At 40.1% G+C, this 20,287-nt stretch overlaps 1 protein-coding gene across 1 annotated transcript; it reads left to right on the top strand.

The window, feature by feature from the left end:
- The first annotated feature begins 1,364 nt into the window (after positions 1-1,364).
- On the top strand, positions 1,365-19,609 carry LOC140741168 (iron-sulfur cluster assembly 1 homolog, mitochondrial-like). The gene is made up of 4 exons (XM_073071025.1): positions 1,365-1,664; positions 11,971-12,024; positions 12,373-12,478; positions 13,554-19,609. The coding sequence occupies exons 1-4, from the start codon at positions 1,482-1,484 to the stop codon at positions 13,700-13,702; spliced, it is 492 nt and encodes a 163-aa protein (XP_072927126.1). The 5' UTR covers positions 1,365-1,481; the 3' UTR covers positions 13,703-19,609.
- Positions 19,610-20,287: the final 678 nt, after the last annotated feature.

Here is a 20,287-nt window from a genome sequence, read left to right as displayed (position 1 = left end):
CTACAGACATTCTTTGGGTTGGAGAGACAAATCTCCCATAAACTTCAACTGGTCTGCCACAAAACCATGTTAAGTAGGTCCAGCAGTTATTAATTGCACCACAGAAATTCTGTCTTTGGAGTATTTCTGTTTGGAACCTTTAAGTTTTCTAGTTACTCTTATGCAAATTAATGTCATGTTAACTTTGTGTTTCCAAGTCCATTGAAATAATGGCAAAGCTGTTATAGACTGTTCAAGTGAAAGGCATGGTATGTGTGTTAAAAGGAGACCACGGCTCTCCAAACTAGTATTTAATACATTAGCATTTTAATCCTATGGCCCTTCCATCTGTCTCTTGGCCTGCCTCCAAACCTACTGACCCATACTCATTAAGGAAAAGTATTTATTTGCTTATTCACAGTCAACGATCTATCTTATTTGTACAGCCTGTAGATCTCTGGTCTGTCAAAGGTTCTCACCCAAAACATCAACTTATCTTTTTCCTTCAGACTTGCAGCTGGAAAACACTTAAGATTGTATTGTATATATTTCTGAGCTGTAACCCCAGCGTTCTCATCCTAAAGTTTAAAGATTTAAGGTGTGAAAACAATTTTAAAATTTTGTTAATGATCTGCCATTATCGTTTAGGGCCAAGAGACTCTTTTTAATTTCTTTTAAATAATGACTGATTATCTTGTACATAAATCTAGTGAGGACACTCGGGTAAAATGCAATAGATATTGCACAGTTTGAAAGAAGAGTGAAGTTTATTCCTTGTATCCTGATCAGTATTTATATCAGCGTAAAGATAAATTACCTGGTTATTATAACTGTGGGAGGAAATGAGCCTCGGTGGGAATCGAATACGAGCTGCTGTACTGTAACACCTTATGCTAAACACTACTCTATCCTTGTACAATACTACCCCGAGATTCATTTTCTTGCGGGCATGCGCATGAGACACTAACACAATAGAATCAATAAAAAGCACAACCAACCGATGGGAGAAACCAATTGTCGCTATTGTGTTTTTCACACTAGCAAAATAGTACAAATCTGAAATAAAAATTTTTTAAAACGGGAATTTGAAATGCAGTGCAAAAATATTGGAAACACTTGGTTCGTGCAGCCCTATAGAGAGGTAGCATTTGTTTTAACACGTGCACGTAAAGGGTAGTGTTATCAATATGTGCAGTTTATTTAACATTTTTAATATCGTGGATGATTTTTCAGCTGACTTATTTGATGTAATTAAGTTAATTTAAATTTATTAACCTTTCGGGGTGATAATATATTGTTGATTTTTGACAGCCTAAATAATGATTGAAGTGCGTGTCAAACATGACGTTCCTGCCGCAGGTTCGGTGCCGCCTCCAGCTTGCGCTTTCGCCGGACTCGATGCTGAAAATCGTTAGCTCTGTAATCTGGAGACGTCTTCCTATCAAGTTTCCTCATAGGTTGAGCCCGAGGCTGATTGTCGGCACTACCAATCAGTTTGTCGGATGCTCTCGGGGCCGAGGTCTTGCGCCTCACACCCAGGCCTCCCCTCATCCCCTCCTCCCCCCTTTTCTCTCTCCAGACCCTCTGCTGCTCTCAGCAGTATGTCCGGCTCCATATTGAGAGCATCTATTAAAGCCGTGAGTGCCAGGAGACGCCTGGTTCCGACCAGAGCAGCACTAACGCTGGTGAGTTCGGAGACGCCTCCCTGGATTTAAATCTCCCTGTTTTCAGATTTGGGAAGCCCAGGACTAAACAGGCGGTGTGGGGTTGTATTCAGTGCTGAATAAATAGACGAGTGGGGGCGGGGGTGTTTGGTTTTCCATAGATTGGGAAAGAGAGCTGGGACTGAAAGGGAGCAATGTTGGACTGCAGGAGGGGTGTCAGCCTGGATTTATTTGCTGGCTGTTCGTCACATGAGTGGGTTTGTTTACGTGAGAGCAACTCCTTTGTACCAATTGCTAGGATGGGTGTCAACGAGGATGTTAGTGCTAGTTCGTCACAGGAGCTGGGTTTGTTTGCGTTGAGAGCGACTCCTTTTGTCACGAACTGCTATGCTTTCAAAACCTTTTGTACATCGATCTGGTGTAGCTTTCTGGGTGGAACTCAGAAATGAGATGTGGATGAGCATGAGTTAGAGGAGCAAATGTGTAGGGAGATAATAAATTGATGTTGGAGTAATAGGGTGATAATAGTGACATCTTCCCTTACGTTGGTTGGGACTAAATGAGGCCGAATGTGTTGCGGGTGTCTAGTAAAGTTTTCACAAGCACCAAGGTGTCAACACATGGCCATTTGTTGGGAAATGAGACAGAACAGGTGACTTTACTTTATTGTCACCAAACAATTGATACTGGAGCGTATGATCATCACAGCGATATTTGATTCTGCGCTTCGCACTCCTTGAAGTACAAATCGAATTAAATATAATAAAAATTTTAAATTATAAATCATAATTAGAAAATAGAAAACGGAAAGTAAGGTAGTGCAAGCCAGGTCCGGATATTTGGAAGGTACGGCCCAGATCCGGGTCAGGATCTGTTCAGCAGTCTTATCACGGTTGGAAAGAAGCTGTTCCCAAATCTGGCCCTACGAATCTTCATGCTCCTGAACCTTCTCCCGGAGGGAAGAAGGACAAAAAGTGTAAACACAAAATACACTGCAGATGCTGTGGTGAAATCAAGACGTACAAAAATGCTGGATGAACTCAACAGGTCGGGCAGCATCCGTTGAAAGAAGCATTCAGCGTTTCGGGTCGAGACCCTTCGTCAGAAGTCCTGACTTCCTTCAGAAGTCAGAAGTCCGCTACTCCTTCTGAAGTCAACAACCAATTCCTTCATCTTGCTGACGTTGAGGGATAGGTTATTGTCTTCTCACCATGCCACCAGGTTCTTAATTTCCTCTCTGTACTCAGACTCATCATTACCCAAGATAAGGCCTACAATTGTGGTGTCATCAGCAAACTTATATATTGAGTTTGATGGAAACTTGCCTACACAATCATGGGTGTACAGTGAGTACAGCAGGGGGCTGAGTACACAGCCTTGTGGGGCACCAGTGCTCAGAGTGATTGTAGAGGAGAGCCTGTCCCCTATTTTTACAGCCTGGGTCATGTCTGTGAGGAAGTTGAAGATCCAGCTGCAGATCTGAGTGCTAAGACCCAGGTTCCGGAGCTTAGGAATCAGTTTATTTGGAATGATGGTATTAAAGGCAGAGCTGTAGTCAATGAAAAGGAGCCTTACATATGCGTCTTTATTCTCCAGGTGTTCTAAGGAGGAATGTAGTGCCAGAGAGATGGCATCTGCCATTGACCTGTTGCTCCGGTAGGTAAATTGCAAAGTGTCGAGGTTGACCGGTAGGTTATGGTTGATGTGTGCCATAACCAATCGCTCAAAGCACTTCATAGCAATTGATGTTAGGGCCACAGATCGGTAGTCATTCAGGCATGCCACCTTGCTTTTCTGCGGCACCGGGATTATCATTGCCTTCTTAAAACACGAGGGGATCTTAGACTGAAGCAGGGAACAGCTGAAGATATCAGCAAACACTCCAGCTAGCTCGCTTGCACGGGCCCGGAGAACCCGTCCCGGGACGCCATCTGGGCCCGTCGCCTTCCTTGGATTTATCTTCAGGAAGGCTCTTCTAACGTCTTCCTCGGTGACGATGAATCTCGATGCCACCAGGTCCGGTTCATCCAGAGGGTGTGGGACACTCCTCTTCTGTTCGAATCTTGCGTAGAATACATTAAGTTCGTCAGGAAGAGAAGCGCTACAGTTATTGATATTCCCAGCCTTTTCTTTGCACCCAGTGATCTCATTTAGACCTTGCCATAGTCTACTGGCATCCCTCTGGTTAGCCTGGGCTTCCAGCTTGGCTCGATATTGCCTCTTGGTGCCCTTAATGGCTTTCCGGAGTTCACACCTGGGTTCCCTGTAGCGACTGGTATCCCCGGACCTAAAAGCTGCAGCTCTAGCCTTCAAAGGGGAAGTGAAGTGTCAGTTGCTTTTTCAGTGCCAGTAATTCTATTAGTTTTAAGGTGGTTATACAGGTTCAATACCCCTTATCCAAATACCCCCAAAATACAACTTTTTGGAGCACTGACATAATGTTCACAGGCAATGTGCAGGTCCCTACACATCACAGACAGTCTGAGAAGTGACCTCACATATGTAATGAAGAGAAGTTAATGAAAAATAGAAAATCACCATATAAAGTGAAAAATGAATATCTTGATTGTGTATTGAAAGAGTGGATTCATCAGAGTGAATATAACGATATTAACGATATCCTGAGCATGAAACAAGCCAAGAACTATCATGACAAACTGAAAATTGAAGATAATTGTGAATATTCAGCAGGCTAATTGCAGGAGTTTAAGAAAAGCCACAGCATTGAATTTTTAAAGATTTATGGTAATAACACATCTGATCACAAAGCAGCAGAGAAATTATTGATGAGTTTGCTAAGATCATCACTGATGAAAATCTTAACAGGCTGAACGGCTGTATCAGTACATATGCATTACAAACAAGTGTAAGACAAAGATGGCTAACCAGTACACATAACTCAGAGTCAGAAATGATGGCGATCTTAAGCTTAACTCGTTATATATTTCAAAATCCGAAACACTTCTGGCCCCATCCATTTCAGATGAGGGGTACTCAAAATTGCACAACTATTTGTGACCAGTGCTTGTAACTCTATTACTTTTAAAATAGTTAGAACTGGTGCACAAGTTAAAGTCCTAAATTGGGGAATGGCATCACAAGGGAACTTGCAAATGTTGTTTGGGAAAAGCTGTTTTGCAGGTGAAGGGACATTTGGTGAGTGGGAATCTTTTAATTGTAAGTTCAGGCGGGTTTAGTGCCAACATGTTTCTATTAGATAGAAGAACAAGACTGGAGAGATTAGGGAAATCAGGCTGACAAAGGATATTAATGCTGTGTTTGGAAATAAAAGATTACTGGGATCAGGAGGATCACCCATGGAGCTTTAAGAGTCATAGGAGTACTTTTAAGGGGGAAATCAGCAGGACAAAAAGAGGACATGAGACAGCTTTAACAGATAATCTGATCTTTAAATATTCTATAAGTGTATTAAGAACAAAAGGGTAGGAAGAAAATGAGTCTGCTTAAGGATCAATGTGGTCCTATGTGTGTGGAGGCCATAAGTAAATATATCTCGTATGTATTTACTGTGGAGAAGGTCACAGAAGCTGGGGAGTTCAAGAAGAGAATAGTGACGCCTTGATACACGAGGAGGTGTTGGCGGTTTTAAAGTGAATAATTTCCAGGGGCCCTACCAAGTGGCCTCCAAGAGGACCACAGCCTTCTTGGCAGGGTTTGGAGGCTTGCATGCCTCAATGAGCTGGAGAATTATGTTGATGTAGTCAGGGCCTTGTGTTTTGGCTCTTGGTAGGCTCACCCATGTCAGACAGATCAAAGGGTAGAGACCAGACGAAGAGTGTTCCACGAGTCCTTTAGTTGGGTTTTGTGCTTTCAGCTCAGGGCTAACAACCCGGACTGGTCATAAAAAAACTTAGCTGTGTAACAAGCAGTAACTAACTCACTAACTTACCAAGTGGGAAGCCAGGGAAGAAGTTGCTGGTCCTTGGCAGAGATAGTTGTATTATTTCAAGCCATGGGGGAAGTGGAAGACTGGATGGTAGCTAATATTAAACTATTATTTAAGAGGGGCTACGAGGACAAGTCAGGGAACCACAGATCAGAGATGGGAAAGTTGCTTGAGGGGATTCTAAGGGACAGGATCTAATTACACTTGGAAAAGCAAGGACTGATGAGGATAGTCAGTAGGGCCTTTGTGCACAGACCATCATCTCACAAATTTGAGGTTTTTTTTGAAAAGAAGATTGATGAGGGCATTGTAGTAGAGATTTTATATGTGGATTTTAGAAAGGCTTTTGATAAGGTCCCACGTGGTAGATTAGATCTCATGGGATCCAGGGTTAACGAGCCAATTGGATACAAATTAGGCTTGGTGGTAGGAGGCAGGGAGTGATAATAGAGGGTTGTTTTCAGAGTGGAGGCCTATTACTACAGGGATCAGTGCTGGGTTCATTGTCTACCTGTATTAATGATTTGGGTGAGAATGTAACCATAGCATGATTAGTAACTTTGCAAATAACATCAAAATTGGTAGCTTAATGAACAGAGAAGGTTACCTAAGATTACAACAGTATCCAGACCAACTGGGAAAGTGAGGTAAAGACTTTTCAGCTGGAATTTAACTTGGACAAGTGCAAAGTGTTGCATTTTGAAAAGGGAAACCAGGGCAGGACTTGAACAGTAAATGCAAAGGGCCTTGGAAAGTAGTGTAGAACAGAGTAACACAAGTGAGTAGTTCCCTGAAATTGGCGACACAAATAGGGTGATGAAGGAGGTGTTTGACATATATACTTTCATTAGTCAGGGCAATGAATATAAGAGTTAGGATATTACAACTGTACAAGAGGTCAGTAAGACTACTTTGTGTGTTGTGTGTAGTTCTGGTTGCACAGCAATTGGAGGAATATCCTTAAATGGGAAAGAATGCTGAAATGATTCACAAGGATGTTAACCTGGATTAGGCAGCTGAACTACAAGTATAGGTTGGGGCTTTTTTCCCTGGAGCAAGGAGGTGGAAGGGTGGCCAGTTAGAGGTTTATAAAATAATGAGGGCCATAGATAAAAGGTTGCAGTTTTTTTTTGCCCTACGATAGAGGACCTGAGATACAACTTTTCCACAGAGCTCATATGAAATGAGCTTCAAGGGGGAAAGGGGTAAAGGTGGGTAAAATTACAATATCTAAAAGACATTTAGACAGATAGGTGGATAGGAAAGATTTAGAGGTATATAAGCCAAATGCATGCAAATGGGACTTGCTCAGTAGGCACCTTGGTCTGCATGGATGAATTGGGTATAGGGTCTCTTTCTGTGCTGTATAACTCTAACTTCACCCTGGACAGCAGATTTCCAGGTGACAGCTCTATTTCACAGTATGGGGGTGTAAACTTGTAGGGAGATGATTTTGGATATTTGTTCTTGTGGGGGAGAGAAAGAAAGAGGGATATTATGGTGGGTGGAGCTGTTGGAGATGGGTATTTGGGAGTGGTGGTGATAGGGGTCTGCTGGGGGCATAACAGGAATGGTGTTCTGGTGGAGGGGCCAGCCTAGTTGGGGTTAGGGCTTGGGGACCCGAGGGAGGAATATAAAATCTATGTGCTCCTCTATTAAAGATTTGAAACTGTTGTATTCTAAAGCTGCTTAACTCTGCAGAACTTATATTGCTGTCAGTGCTGTGTCAAATTATGGGATTCTTTGAGATGATCTGAAGTAACGTGATTGTGCTGCAGTGTTATTTTTCTTTGTTTAGTTCAGTTTTGACCTGCATACAGTCAGTTTTCTGAGCATCAAATCCACTTAACCACATTCTGAAATTTTTAGCACGGATCAGCAGTGCACATGCAAAACTGTTGATTTAGCTAGCTAAAGACTGCACATCATTAATTGTAGTCTTGACTAAACTTCTTGCTCTGGACACAACTATGTCAACTCCGTTCAGAAACTTATCAGTTAGTCCAATATAAGAGAAGTAGTTTGTGAGGAGACTAAGTCTGCAATAATATTGTAGGTGAGTCGGTAGATTGAGGGTGAGTAGCATATACTGTTCCAATGGGGGAATGTGAGGATATTCACTTTTGCAGAGAGGTTACTTAAATTTGTGAAACTAATGAAAGCTGTTGGATGACCTTGTACTGTAAACACAAATAGCATGTTGCTACAGTAGTAAGGACAGATAGCATGTTGACCTTAATGTTAAGTAAGGTTGCAGTATGAAAGTAGGAGGGTCTTGCGAAGCTGTATAGGGTTTTTGTTAGACCACACCTGGAGCACTGTACTATTCTTATAAGGAAGATAATACTTGCCTTGAAAGCAATGTGGAGAAGGCCCACAAGGCAAATTCTTGCATGATATGGCTGTTTAAGGGTCAGAGATTGAGTTAGTATGGGTTTATTGGAATGGTCTTAGTGAACAGTGTAAGATTCTGAAAGTCATTAACAGTGTGGATACTGCAAGGCTATTTTCCTTGGTGTGAACTGCCAGGCATAGTCTCTGGATTAAGGATTTCTCGCTAAAGGCAAAAATTAGGAATTTCTTCTTCTGAATATCATGAATTTTTAGAAGACCTTGGGATGCTGAATTGTGGAATATATCCAAGGTCAAACTTAATTTTTGGTCTTTCAGTGATTAAGGGGTTTTGGAGGTTAACTGGAAGTAGAAATGATTCCAGCAGCTAGGTTACCTATCAATACTGAATGGCAGATCCATCTCAAAGAGTTACTCGGCCTAATCCTCAAAGCAACAAATGTAACTTTAATATTTGGGTTAACCGCCGAATCAGAATCAGGTTTATTATCACCGGCATGTGACATGAAATTTGTTAACTTAGCAGCAGCAGTTCAATGCAATACATAATCTAGCAGAGAGAAAAAATAATAAATAAAATAAAACATTATAATAAATAAATAAACAAGTAAATCAATTATGTATATTGAATAGATTTTTTAAAATGTGCAAAAAACAGAAATACTGTATTTTTAAAAAGTGAGGTAGTATCTCACTATGCTTCAATGTCCATTTAAGAATCGGATGGCAGAGGGGAAGAAGCTGTCCCTGAATCACCAAGTGTGTGCCTTCAGGCTTCTGTATCTCCTACCTGATGGTAACAGTGAGAAAAGGGCATGCCCTGGTTGCTGAAGGTCCTTGATAATGGATGCTGCCTTTCTGAATCACCGCTCCCTAAAGATGTCCTGGGTACTTTGTAGGCTAGTGCCCAAGATGGAGCTGACTAGATTTACAGCCTTCTGCAGCTTCTTTCAGTCCTGTGCAATAGCCCCTCCATACCAGACAGTGATGCAGCCTGTCAGAATGCTGTCCATAGTACAACTATAGAAGTTTTTGAGCGTATTTGTTGATATGCCAAATCTCTTCAAACTCCTAATGAAGTATAGCCGCTGTCTTGCCTTCTTTATGGCTAGATTGATATGTTGGGACCAGGTTAGATCCTCAGAGATCTTGACACCGAGGAACTTGAAGCTGCTCATTCTCTCCACTTCTGATCCCTCTATGAGGATTGGTATGTGCTCCTTTGTCTTACCCTTCCTGAAGTCCACAATCAGCTCTTTCGTCTTACTGACATTGAGTGCCAGGTTGTGCTGTGGCACCATTTCACTAGTTGGCATATCTTATGCCTGTACGCCCTCTCGCCACCACCTGAGATTCTACTAACAATGGTTGTATCATCAGTAAATTTATAGATGATATTTGAGCTATGCCTAGCCACACAGTCATGGGTATAGAGAGAGTAGAGCAGAGGGCTAAGCACACACCCCTGAGGTGCCCCAGTGTTGATCGTCAGCGAGAAGGATATGTTGTCACTAATCCATACAGATTGTGGTCTTTAGGTTAGGAAGTCAAGGATCCAATTGCAGAGGGAGTTACAGAGGCCCAGTTTCTGCAACTTCTCAATCAGGATTGTGGGAATGATGGTATTAAATGCTGAGCTATAGTCAATGAACAGCATCCTGACGTAGGTGTGTGGAGAGCCATTGAGATTGCGTCTGCCGTTGACCTATTGTGGCGGTAGGCAAATTGCAATGGGTCCAGGTCCTTGTTGAGGCAGAAGTTCAGTCCAGTCGTAACCAACCTCTCAAAAGGTGATAATCATTAAGGCAGCCCACGTTATTCTTCTTGGGCACTGGTATAATTGTTGCCTTTTTGAAGTAAGTGGGAACTTCTGCCTGTAGCAGTGAGAGGTTGAAAATTCTCTTGGAATACTCCCGCCAGTTGGTTGGCATAGGTTTTCAGAGCCTTACCAGGTACTCCATCAGGACCTTCTGCCTTGCGAGGGTTCACTCTCTTTAAATACAGTCTAACATCAACCTTTGAAACAGAGATCACAGGTGATTTGGTATCTACACCTATTGAGTGATGCAGGGATGATTCCTCATCCTAGTTTGAATCTGCAGCTGTGCACCTTTGCTTCATTGAGGATTGAGAAAAATTGGGATTTTAGCATCACATTATAGTTGGTGAATGTGCATGTATCTAACTGTTAGGTGAGGCCCAAGCATAGGTGATTTCAGGTCCAAAATAAGCACTATCTGTGAAAAAAAAACATTTATTGTGACATAAACTAACAATATAATATTTTAGTAACGTATCTTGCTGTTGAAATTGCAAGATTTTGAATTAAAAAATTTTTAAAAACACTTAAGCTGGCATGACTTTGACTTTGAAAGTATTATCTAAAGTTTAGGTTTGGAGTGTTCGGCCCGTATCCAGAGCTTAGAACCTTGTTAAATCAATGGGCTTGAGAAGAAAATAGATTTTGCAAATGCAACGTGGGGGTACTGCTCTCCATTCTGTAATCAGCTGAGGTGACTCTGCATTCATGCATAGAATGACTGGCCATGCTATTCACAGTTCTGTTTTGTGCTAAGTTGTGTACCTTCTGGCCTAGAAATTGCTCAAATACAGTCATATTAATCAACTCATGAGCAGCTAACAAGCGAATACAAATTCTGATACAGTTTCAAATTGTGATTCAAGTTCAGCCTCATCATCAGCATAGCTACGTTTTTAAACTGGCTCCCAAAGATAATCTCTTATATGGATGCAAAATCATTAGTCTTTGATATTACCTGATAACTTGATTCAGAGGGACCTGCCTTACTCCAAGATGTAGTTCATAGATTTGCCAGATAAATTAAATTGAACTGAGAGCCATAAGTGGTAAAATGGTCACTGGAGACCAGAACTGTTCCTTTGTGAGCCTTAATAAGTTCAAAGTAAATTTATTATCAAAGTACAAGTACATCATCATATGCAACCCTGTGATTAATTTTCTTGTGAGTATTCACAGTAAACACAATAGAATCAATGAAAAACCACACCAGCAGGATAGACAAGTGTGCAAAAGACAGCAAACTGCAAATACAAAAAAGAAAAAAAAGAAATAATAAATCAACTAATAAACAAACAATATTGAGAAAATGAGATGAAAAGTTCTTGAAAGTAAGTCCTTAGATTGTGGAAACAGTTCATTAATGGGAGTGAGTGAAGTTATCCCCTCTGGTTTGAGGTATAATAACTGTTCCTAAATCTGGTGGTATGGGTTCCGAGGCTCTTGTGCCTCCATCCTAATGACAGCAATGAGAAGAGAGCATGGCCTGGATGGTGGAGGACCTTGATGGATGTTGCTTTCCTGCAACAGTGCTCAATGTAGATGCGCTCAATGGTGGGGAGGTCTTCCCACGATGGACAATCCACAACTTTCTGTAGGCTTTTCTGTTCGAGGGCATTGGTGTTTCCATATTAGGCCATGATGAACCCAGTCTCTCCATCGCTCTTAAAGCAACAAACCAGTAGTCTTGTGAAGAACTAGTTAAGCTTTGGGAAACGGACTAGAACCTTCAACTGGACTTGGAGTTACATTTATATTAATTACATTCTTATTAGTTTCTAAGTCATTGGTTCAATCAATCTGTAGCTAATACTTGTGGACTCAAATGCATTTGATGTTATGTCTCTGCTGCATTACACACACATTATTAACAAATATAAGTTCTAAATCTGTAATTACTTTTTTGTAGTTACTTTATAAATACTTGAATAGCATAAAGAAATTTCATATATCTATTCTGAAAGTTTGTTTCTATCCTATTAGTCATCAGTGTTTTTACAATGAGACAGTAATTACAGCTACAGCACATACTTTGAGAAAATAATTGGGAGCTAGCTTAAAAAAAGTTAGTCATCATTTGAACAAGCAAATTTCCACAATGCATAGCCTAAAAGAAGAGGGATATTATAGTTATCAGCTTAAATGGAAACATAGAAACATAGGAAACTTAAATGGAAGCTTTTCAATTGTATAGGAAATACAGTAAAATTAAAACCTACATTGAATTATTGTTTTCTCTCCTTACTCAGACCCCTCTGGCTGTTAATAAAATTAAGCAACTGCTTCAGGAAAAGCCTGAATATGTAAGTATCATCGGGCATAATGTATTGTCAGAAATAGTTAAAGCTGTTGTTTCAGAAATTAGATTTTATCATAAATTCTACATTGATCATTGGAATAAACATTCATTTTAAGTATTCCTATTTTAAGTATATCCATTTTTTTAAAATTGAAAAAGGAGTTAAGAAATTTTTTTAGAAATATTTAATTGTGTAGAAAATTGCTGTTACTAAAGCTGAATTTGTAATAACCCATTTACAAGAGTGTGTTAAAATATGCTATTGAAATATATCTTAAACATGTTTAAATATTTTCTATAGAACTGAAAATGTTGAAAATTTTGAACAAAAAAAATTTATCTTCTGTGATAGATTGGGTTGAAGATTGGAGTGCGAACCAGGGGTTGTAATGGTCTGTCCTATACTTTGGAATACACAAAGGAGAAAAGAGATTCAGATGAAGAAGTAATCCAGGATGGTAAGTAATCATATTATGTACATTTCTTAAAATATTTTCCATCAGTTTTGTTACATTGGTTGTGTATTGTGATACTTTGTAAATATTTAGCATACACTTCAGATCTTGATCTGGATCACATTTCCTCACATTTTCAAAATCTGACAAATGCTGCTAAGGAATTACTAGATATTGTCAAAGAAACTGTCGTTTGCTTCTTCTTGTAGCTTTGCTGGAGTTTTTAGAATCTATTAAAATGACCTAAAAACTGAGCATTTAGAAATAAAACTCAAATGTAAGCAGTTACCCTGAAATCATGGCAACACTCCTTCCCAGTCCAGGTTTCCTCCCGCTATCTGAAGGTAGAGTATTCCTATGAAACCATTTGGAAGCCGAAATGTTGTAAAGTGAAGAAGCAATTACCATTAATTTATATGGGGGAAAATTTTGAGCATTCCCAGACCCAAAAAAAAACTACCAAATCATACCAAATAACACATAAAATCTAAAATAACACGAACATATAGTAAAAGCAGGAATGATATGATAAATACATAGCCTATATAAATTAGAAATATTGTATGTACAGTGTGGTTTCACTTACCAGAATCAGCAAGACGAGCCAAAACCGAATTGTAGGAAAAAATCGGCACGTACACGCATACGAATGTAAACGTATGCGCGCACACCTGCCCGCGCAAGGCTTCACCGGTCATGGTAGTCTTTCTTGGGGTAAATACACATTTAAGGCGGGTGTCTTTTTTCATAACAGCAAAAATCCCCTTTCGGTCAGCAAAGACAGGTATTAATGTAGGTCTTTCAAAACAGCGAGGTGTCATAAAGCAAACGTTTGAAAAACGGGAGCCACCTGTATTGAGGTTTGCCATGGACAGCTTTATAAGCTGGGACTTGGTTTGATACTCAGATGATGCCTCCAGGGGGCAGCATATGGATAACTATTCGGACTTGACAAAACTTGATCCTGGGGTGTGTGGGGATTCTAGTGGTAATTCTGTTGTACTGTATACAAAAAACTAAATGTACATTTGAACTTCTCCCATGGCAGTCATATAATGCTTTAATTTTCTCTTTTGAGGTGTACGAATATTCATTGAAAAGAAAGCGCAGTTGACACTCCTAGGAACAGAAATGGACTACACAGAAAATAAACTTGCAAGTGAATTTGTCTTTCACAATCCCAACATAAAAGGAACCTGTGGTTGTGGAGAAAGTTTTCATGTTTAATGGGAACCAACAATTTTTCTTGAACATTATTGTGGGCATTGTGTGTGGTGAGGCACTGATACTCCATTTTAGGCCATTGAGTGTAGCTGAATCTTTATTGTAACTTCAAGGGAGAAGAAACTGAAATTGCATCCCTGATGGTATGTAGCCACTAACAGAGGATCTTTCTCTTGAGGGGAAACTTTGCACAAGGAGTTATTGTGTTAAATAAGATACTTTTTTTTGTTCAATTGTCAAACCATGGTAGTGTTAACTTTATTAACTGTGCAATGAGTGAACTGCCTAGATCAGATAAATACAACTGCTTTTCATCTGAAAAAAGAAAATCTTTTATTTGGTATTATCAAATGTACACTATGTCATAGTCAGATATTTGGAAAAATAGAATTGGTTTATCATTCAGCTTTATTAATGTAGATTCTGAATTCTCATAGGCTACGATTAGCTCCATGTTGCTGTTTCTTTTTCAAGTTCCACAAGTCATTTTTTCTTTTTATAGAAGGTGGTGTATTTGGTAACAAAGCCTAAAGTTCACTTTTTTTTAAGATCCTGGTACAAAAGTTTCCAGACCGTTAATGCCATTTGGAAATTTTGCTCTCCACTACCAACTACTAAGAATGTGCAAGAATATAAATTTGACGTTGGAACCCAAGTTTAGTATCTATGTTGTACTTTGCCTGCACAACATCGCCACCAAATCAAAATTCAAGATTGTTCCTAGAAGATATCGGAGTTGTTCAGAACTGGATCATTTCAGTTTTTTTTTTACATCAGGTAAAAACGCATTTGAAATGAAGATATTACAGTAAGACTATCTGCTTTGTTATTTAAATCTCATGACCAAGAAGGTCAAATATTATGTTCTTCCTAGTAGAGGACTGTAAATCAATGAGGATTTGTATAAAGTGTATTTTTAAATAATTGAAAATTTAATTATTTTGTACCTTAATGCGCACATTATAATTTTTGTCATGAGTTTTTGTAATGTGTTGATTCGTATTTTGTTTATTATTTTTAAGTTTGTATTTTCTAAAGTGGAAGCCGTGTGTTGGTAGCATTGTGTAGCATCTGAAGTTTAATGTGGATCTGACTGACTGATGGAGCAGGAAAAAATTGTCAATGTTGGTAAACTAAGACAAATTATCCATTAATTTAGGTTAAACGCATTTAAGTGTTAAATTTCTATTGACTCATAGCATATCATATTTCATGATTTTATTGTTGAAATTTGGCCCACTTACATTGTGAAACCAGTTCTGTAACATCATAAATCAGTGTCTGCGTATGCATTTTTAAAGGGTTTTCATGTGAATTTTATTTATGATTCAAGCATTTTACTCAAAGTAGGTGTAAAATGCTTTATCTTTCCACAAGCCTGCAGGTCATCCTTCGGCAAGCTGTAGCACTTGCTTAGCCCCCCAATCAGGGTCACGTGAAGCCATGGGAGCAGCTGGTGCATATCACAAGTGCTAGTTATGCAACCACTGATGCCAGGCAAACAATCACTAAAGAGTTCTGATAATGGCTGGGATCACCCATCCTGTAAAGATACTGCCCAGAAGAACTCAATGGCAAACCACCTTGGTAGAAAAATTTGCCAAGAACAATCATGGTCAAGACCATGATCACCCACGTCATACGATATGGCACGTAATGAAGGTGACTCATTGGAAAGATCCGTAGATGTAATGTTATTTTTGTGGACTAAGTGTGCAGTTGGCTTTCAGACAGAAAGATAGGCAATGCTAATCATTTATGTTGCTGGACATGCACTTTTTGTGGCATAATCTTCCCTGCTTTGCAGAAGGAAACACTGCTGTAACAGCCAAACTGTAACCTGGAACTTAGAAATTTGAAGGTTGCTTACAAATCATATTGAAATTGCCATCACTCATATTCTTAGATGTTACCTTGGAATTGATGTCTAGCTTCCCCTCCTTTTCTTTAGATTCTGGAGTAGATGATAATGCCTTTGTGGATCTGCAGACTCTTTCACATTTGGGATAGTAGGTGCTTGAGGGGAATGAAGAGGTTGGTAGTTCAAGTTGCCCGGATTCCACCACTTTTGCTAACCACCTGTGAGAACTAGTAGCGTGGGCTCAAGGATCTATTAGGAATGCTCCCTCTGATCTTTGTGTGTCTGTGGACCAGGGATTCTTAGGAGTCAGTAAGGTTGTTGAATATTTTTCCCAAGGAGGTTTTAAGCATATACTTTAATCTGTTCTTTTATTTTCATGGTAATCTGTTCCTGCACAAGAAACACACACAAAATGCTGGTGGAACACAGCAGGCCAAGCAGCATCTATAAGGAGAAGCACTGTCGATGTTTCGGGCCGAGATCATTCGTCAGGACTAACTGAAAGGAGTTATTAAACATATTAAAAATATTTTCTATTTTTATTTTCAGGACTCAACTTCCTGCTCCTACCCCAATGAGTTTAACTGAAAGGAGATTCTCTTAGTCCTGATGAAGGGTCTCGGCCCGAAATGTCGACAGTGCTTCTCCTTGTAGATGCTGCCCGGCCTGCTGTGTTCCACCAGCATTTTGTGTGTGTTGTTTGAATTTCCAGCATCTGCAGATTTCCTCGTGCCTGCACAAGAAATCTCTCTTTGGAGTCTGGTGTAAGACACATGAGTGATTTTAACTTGCCTGGTGATGACTAGGTATAATCAGAGCCTCGATTATGGTGATGTTTCTCTGGGAGAGGCACTAGCATTGCTTCACTAATCCTGCCAGTGGATTTGGAGAACACTGTGGAGGCGGCCCTGGCAGTATCTCTCCAGTGCTTGAGATGACTGCTTATGTCAGACCAAGTCTCAGGAACATATAGGAAGGCAAGAATCACTGCTGCGGGTAGACTGTGAATTGTGCTGGGCTTGAGGTTCTGACCTTCAGCCTCTCTCCTTCACTGTCACTAATTGTGACAATGAATTGAAGAATTGAGTTTTTCCAGAAATATCTTGAATGAGATACTGGATCAGCTGGAAATCCTAGGACTAAACAAAAATTCATGTTTATAAAGTATATTTGTAGAAATAGCCATTACCACAAAACTTAATGAATTGGCAAAAGTCAAATTTGATGTTGAAAATAATGCTGCTTTCAATCCCAAAACATGCTGATGTAACCAAAATTGAAGGCAGATTGTGTGCAGGTTAGTAAAATGGCAGGTAATACTAGAAGCAGACCAATATGTTAGTTTAATAAAGTGAACTGCATATAAATAAGTAAGATAGAGGAGTTACAAATCCCCCAAACTTGTAAAAATTACAGAATTAAACCACTCTTTACAGTTGTAAAGAAGTCTGCAAGAGTGACCCTATTGCCTGCCACTTTAATTAACAATTCTAAACTGACCTTTCTGTCTGAGGACTCCTGCACCGTTAAACAAGGTCTTTTGCACTCTCCAGGAACAACACACCTCATTTTTTTTTTACGTACTTGGAAACACTGAAGAACAATATAATGAATTCTCCTATTATATATATATTCACTCTGTCTGTACCAGAACTGACAATTTATGGTGTTGTCTTGTCCCAGTCTTTTTCTTTCTATTCCTATAGCTTGGCCTGTTGGACATGTTCTATAGATGTGCCGTTAGCAACACAATATGGACAAAGAAGCAAAATCTGCCTGTTTCATTTCCACAATAACTTACTTGGTTTTGCTGTATCAAAGAGTTTCTCTTTTTCTTTCTTCTCCTCCACCCCCTCCACACTTTCACTGTATCACTGCAGGTGAAAACTTTTTTTTCTCTCCCAGGTCTGACCTGTTTCTCATTCTATACATTTATGACCTGTTGAATATTTCCAATATTTTCTATTTTTATTTTCAGGACTCCACTTCCTGCTCCTACCCCAATGAGCTTGTATCTGCATACCTTGTCTTTGTTCTATCCCTGTTGGTTCAATCCCTTCCCACCTACATTCGACACTTCACATGGCTATAATCTCTTCAACAATTTTCAGTTCCCTTGCCCTGACCACCTCATTTTCATCATGGATGCCTAGTCCCTATATATTTCTATCCCCCCAAGATGAAGGCCTTAAAGCTCTCAGCTTCTTTCTCAACAAAAGACCAAACTAGTTCCCCTCCTCCACCAGCACCACCCTCTGGCAGCACTGATCCTCATCCTCAACAAATTCTCCCTAAGCTCCTCCCACCTTCTCCAAGCTCAAGGGATGACCAGGGACATCCACGTGGGCCCTAGCTACATAGAACAGTTCATGTTCAAGCCTTCCCTGTAATGCTCCCCAACCTTTCTTGCATTACATTGACAAGTGCATTGGTACTACTTCATGCATCCTCACTGAGCTTATCAATATCATCCTTACCTCCAACTTCCACCCTGCCTTTAAATTCACTTCATTCATTTCTGACACCTCTCTTCCCCTTTCACGATCTCTATGTCTCCATATATGGAGACAAACAGTTTATTGACATCTTTTATAAACCTACCAACTCCCATGGCTATCTTGACTACACCTCTTCCCACTCTGTTGCCTGTAAGAATGCTATTCCCTTTTCTCAGTTCCTTCATCTCTGCCATATTCCCAGGATGAGGTTTTCCTTTCCAGGATATCAGAGACGTCCTTCTCCTTCAAAGAATGGGGTTACCCTTCCTCCTCCATTGATGCCACCCTTACTCACATCTCCTCCATTCCTTAACATCCATGCTCATCCCATCTTCCCACCACCTTAACAGGGATAGAATTTCTCTTGTTTTCACCTACCATTCCATGAGCCCCTGCATCTAACATATCATTCTCCACAATGTTTGCCGCCTTCAACGGGAAACCTACCAAACACATTTTTACCTCCAGCCCCCACTCTCCACTTCCTACACTGTCATTCCCTTGTCCATTCATCCTTCCTCATTCCTCTCCCTCCTGGTGCATATCCCTGCAAGCAACAGAACTACTACACTTGCCCATTCATTACTGTCCTACCTCCATTCAGGACCACCAACAATCCTTCTGGGTGAGGTAACACTTCACCTGCAAATCTGTAGGGGTCATCTATTGTATTCTGTACTCCTGATACGGTCTCCTCTATATTGGTGAGACCCAACTTAAATTGGGGGACAGCTTTTTCGAGCACCTCTGAGGCATCCACCAAAAGCAGAATTGCCCAGTGGCCAACCATTTAAATTCCTATCCTCATCCCCATTCCCATATGTTGATCCATGGCTGTCTCATTTGCCACGATGAGGCCACTCTCAGGGTGAAGGAGCAACATCTCATTCTGTCTAGGTAACCTCCAACCTGATGGCATGAATATTGATTTCTCCTTACTGTATTTTTCCTGCCTCCTTCCCTCTTTTCTTATTCCCCACTCCGATTACTTAACTCTCTTCCTCACTTGACTATCACCTCCCCCAGTACCCCTCCTCAATCCTTTTTTCCTATGGCCCACTTTCCTCTCTTTTCAAATTCCTTCTTAAACCTTTACCTTTCCCACCTACCTGGCTTCACCTATCACCAAGCTAGTTCTCCCTTCCCCTCCCCCTACCTTTTTATTTTGGTGTCTTCCCACTTCTTTTCCAGTCCTGAAGAAGAGTTTCAGCCTGAAATATTAACTGTTTATTCATTTCTATAGATGTTGCCTGACCTGCTGAGTTCCTCCGGCATTTTATGTGCATTGTTCCAATATCTATAGTTCTTGGTTTCCAGTACACTTCAGTACTGTACAAAATGTGAGATTTTCCTTTGCAAGATTATTTTACTTTGTTTTCTAGTTACATTGGAGGATTGTAGTTTGGAAAAATTTAAAACAAAGTTATAAATAATGGGATATATTTTATGAAAGGAACTGAAACTCTTACCAATTAAAAGATTGGTACATTATGAAATGTTAATGATGAAATGTGTTTAATACATTTACAATAAAGTATTTTCTAAATTTCATCCGTTTAAAGGAAAATGTGTTTTCATTTTCTTGGCAGTAGGCCAACTGGATCAACTATTATCTACCTCATTGTCTCCTCATAAACCCCTTAATATTAGCCTCCACTTTTCTCCTCCTTTGCTCCATTTTCTTTATCACTTTTTAAAAATTCTGTTCAGGTAAATTTGGAATGCAGACAAGGTATGGTCATTTAAATCTAGCTGATAATGCTTTAAAGTTAATGGGATAAGCCCATAAGACATGGGAGTAGAAATTGGCCATTTGGCCTCACAAGTTTTCTCCAATATTCCATCATGGCTTATTTGTATCACTCTCAACCCCATTCTCCTGCCTTCTCCCTGTAACCTTTGATGTCCTGACCAGTCAATCTACAAACTCCACATTAAATAAGCTAATGACTTGGCCTCCAGAGCTGTCCGTGGCAATGAATTCTACAGATACACTCATATTCTGAGGCTGTGCCACATAGTCCAGACTCACCCAGTATAGGAAACATCCTCTGAACATCCACTCTATCTTAGCTTTTTAATATTTGATAGAATTCAATGTGATCCTCCATCATTCTTCTAAGTTCCAGCAAGTACAGGTCCAGAGCCCCCAAAAAAGCGCCTCATACGTTAACCCTTTCACTCCTGGAGTCATTCTCGTGACATTCCTCTGGACCCTCTCCAATGCCA

This window comes from Hemitrygon akajei, chromosome 2 (genome assembly GCF_048418815.1).
Source record: "Hemitrygon akajei chromosome 2, sHemAka1.3, whole genome shotgun sequence".
In the NCBI taxonomy this organism is placed as follows: Eukaryota; Metazoa; Chordata; class Chondrichthyes; order Myliobatiformes; family Dasyatidae; genus Hemitrygon; species Hemitrygon akajei.
This window is presented reverse-complemented; position numbering and strand designations above follow the sequence as displayed.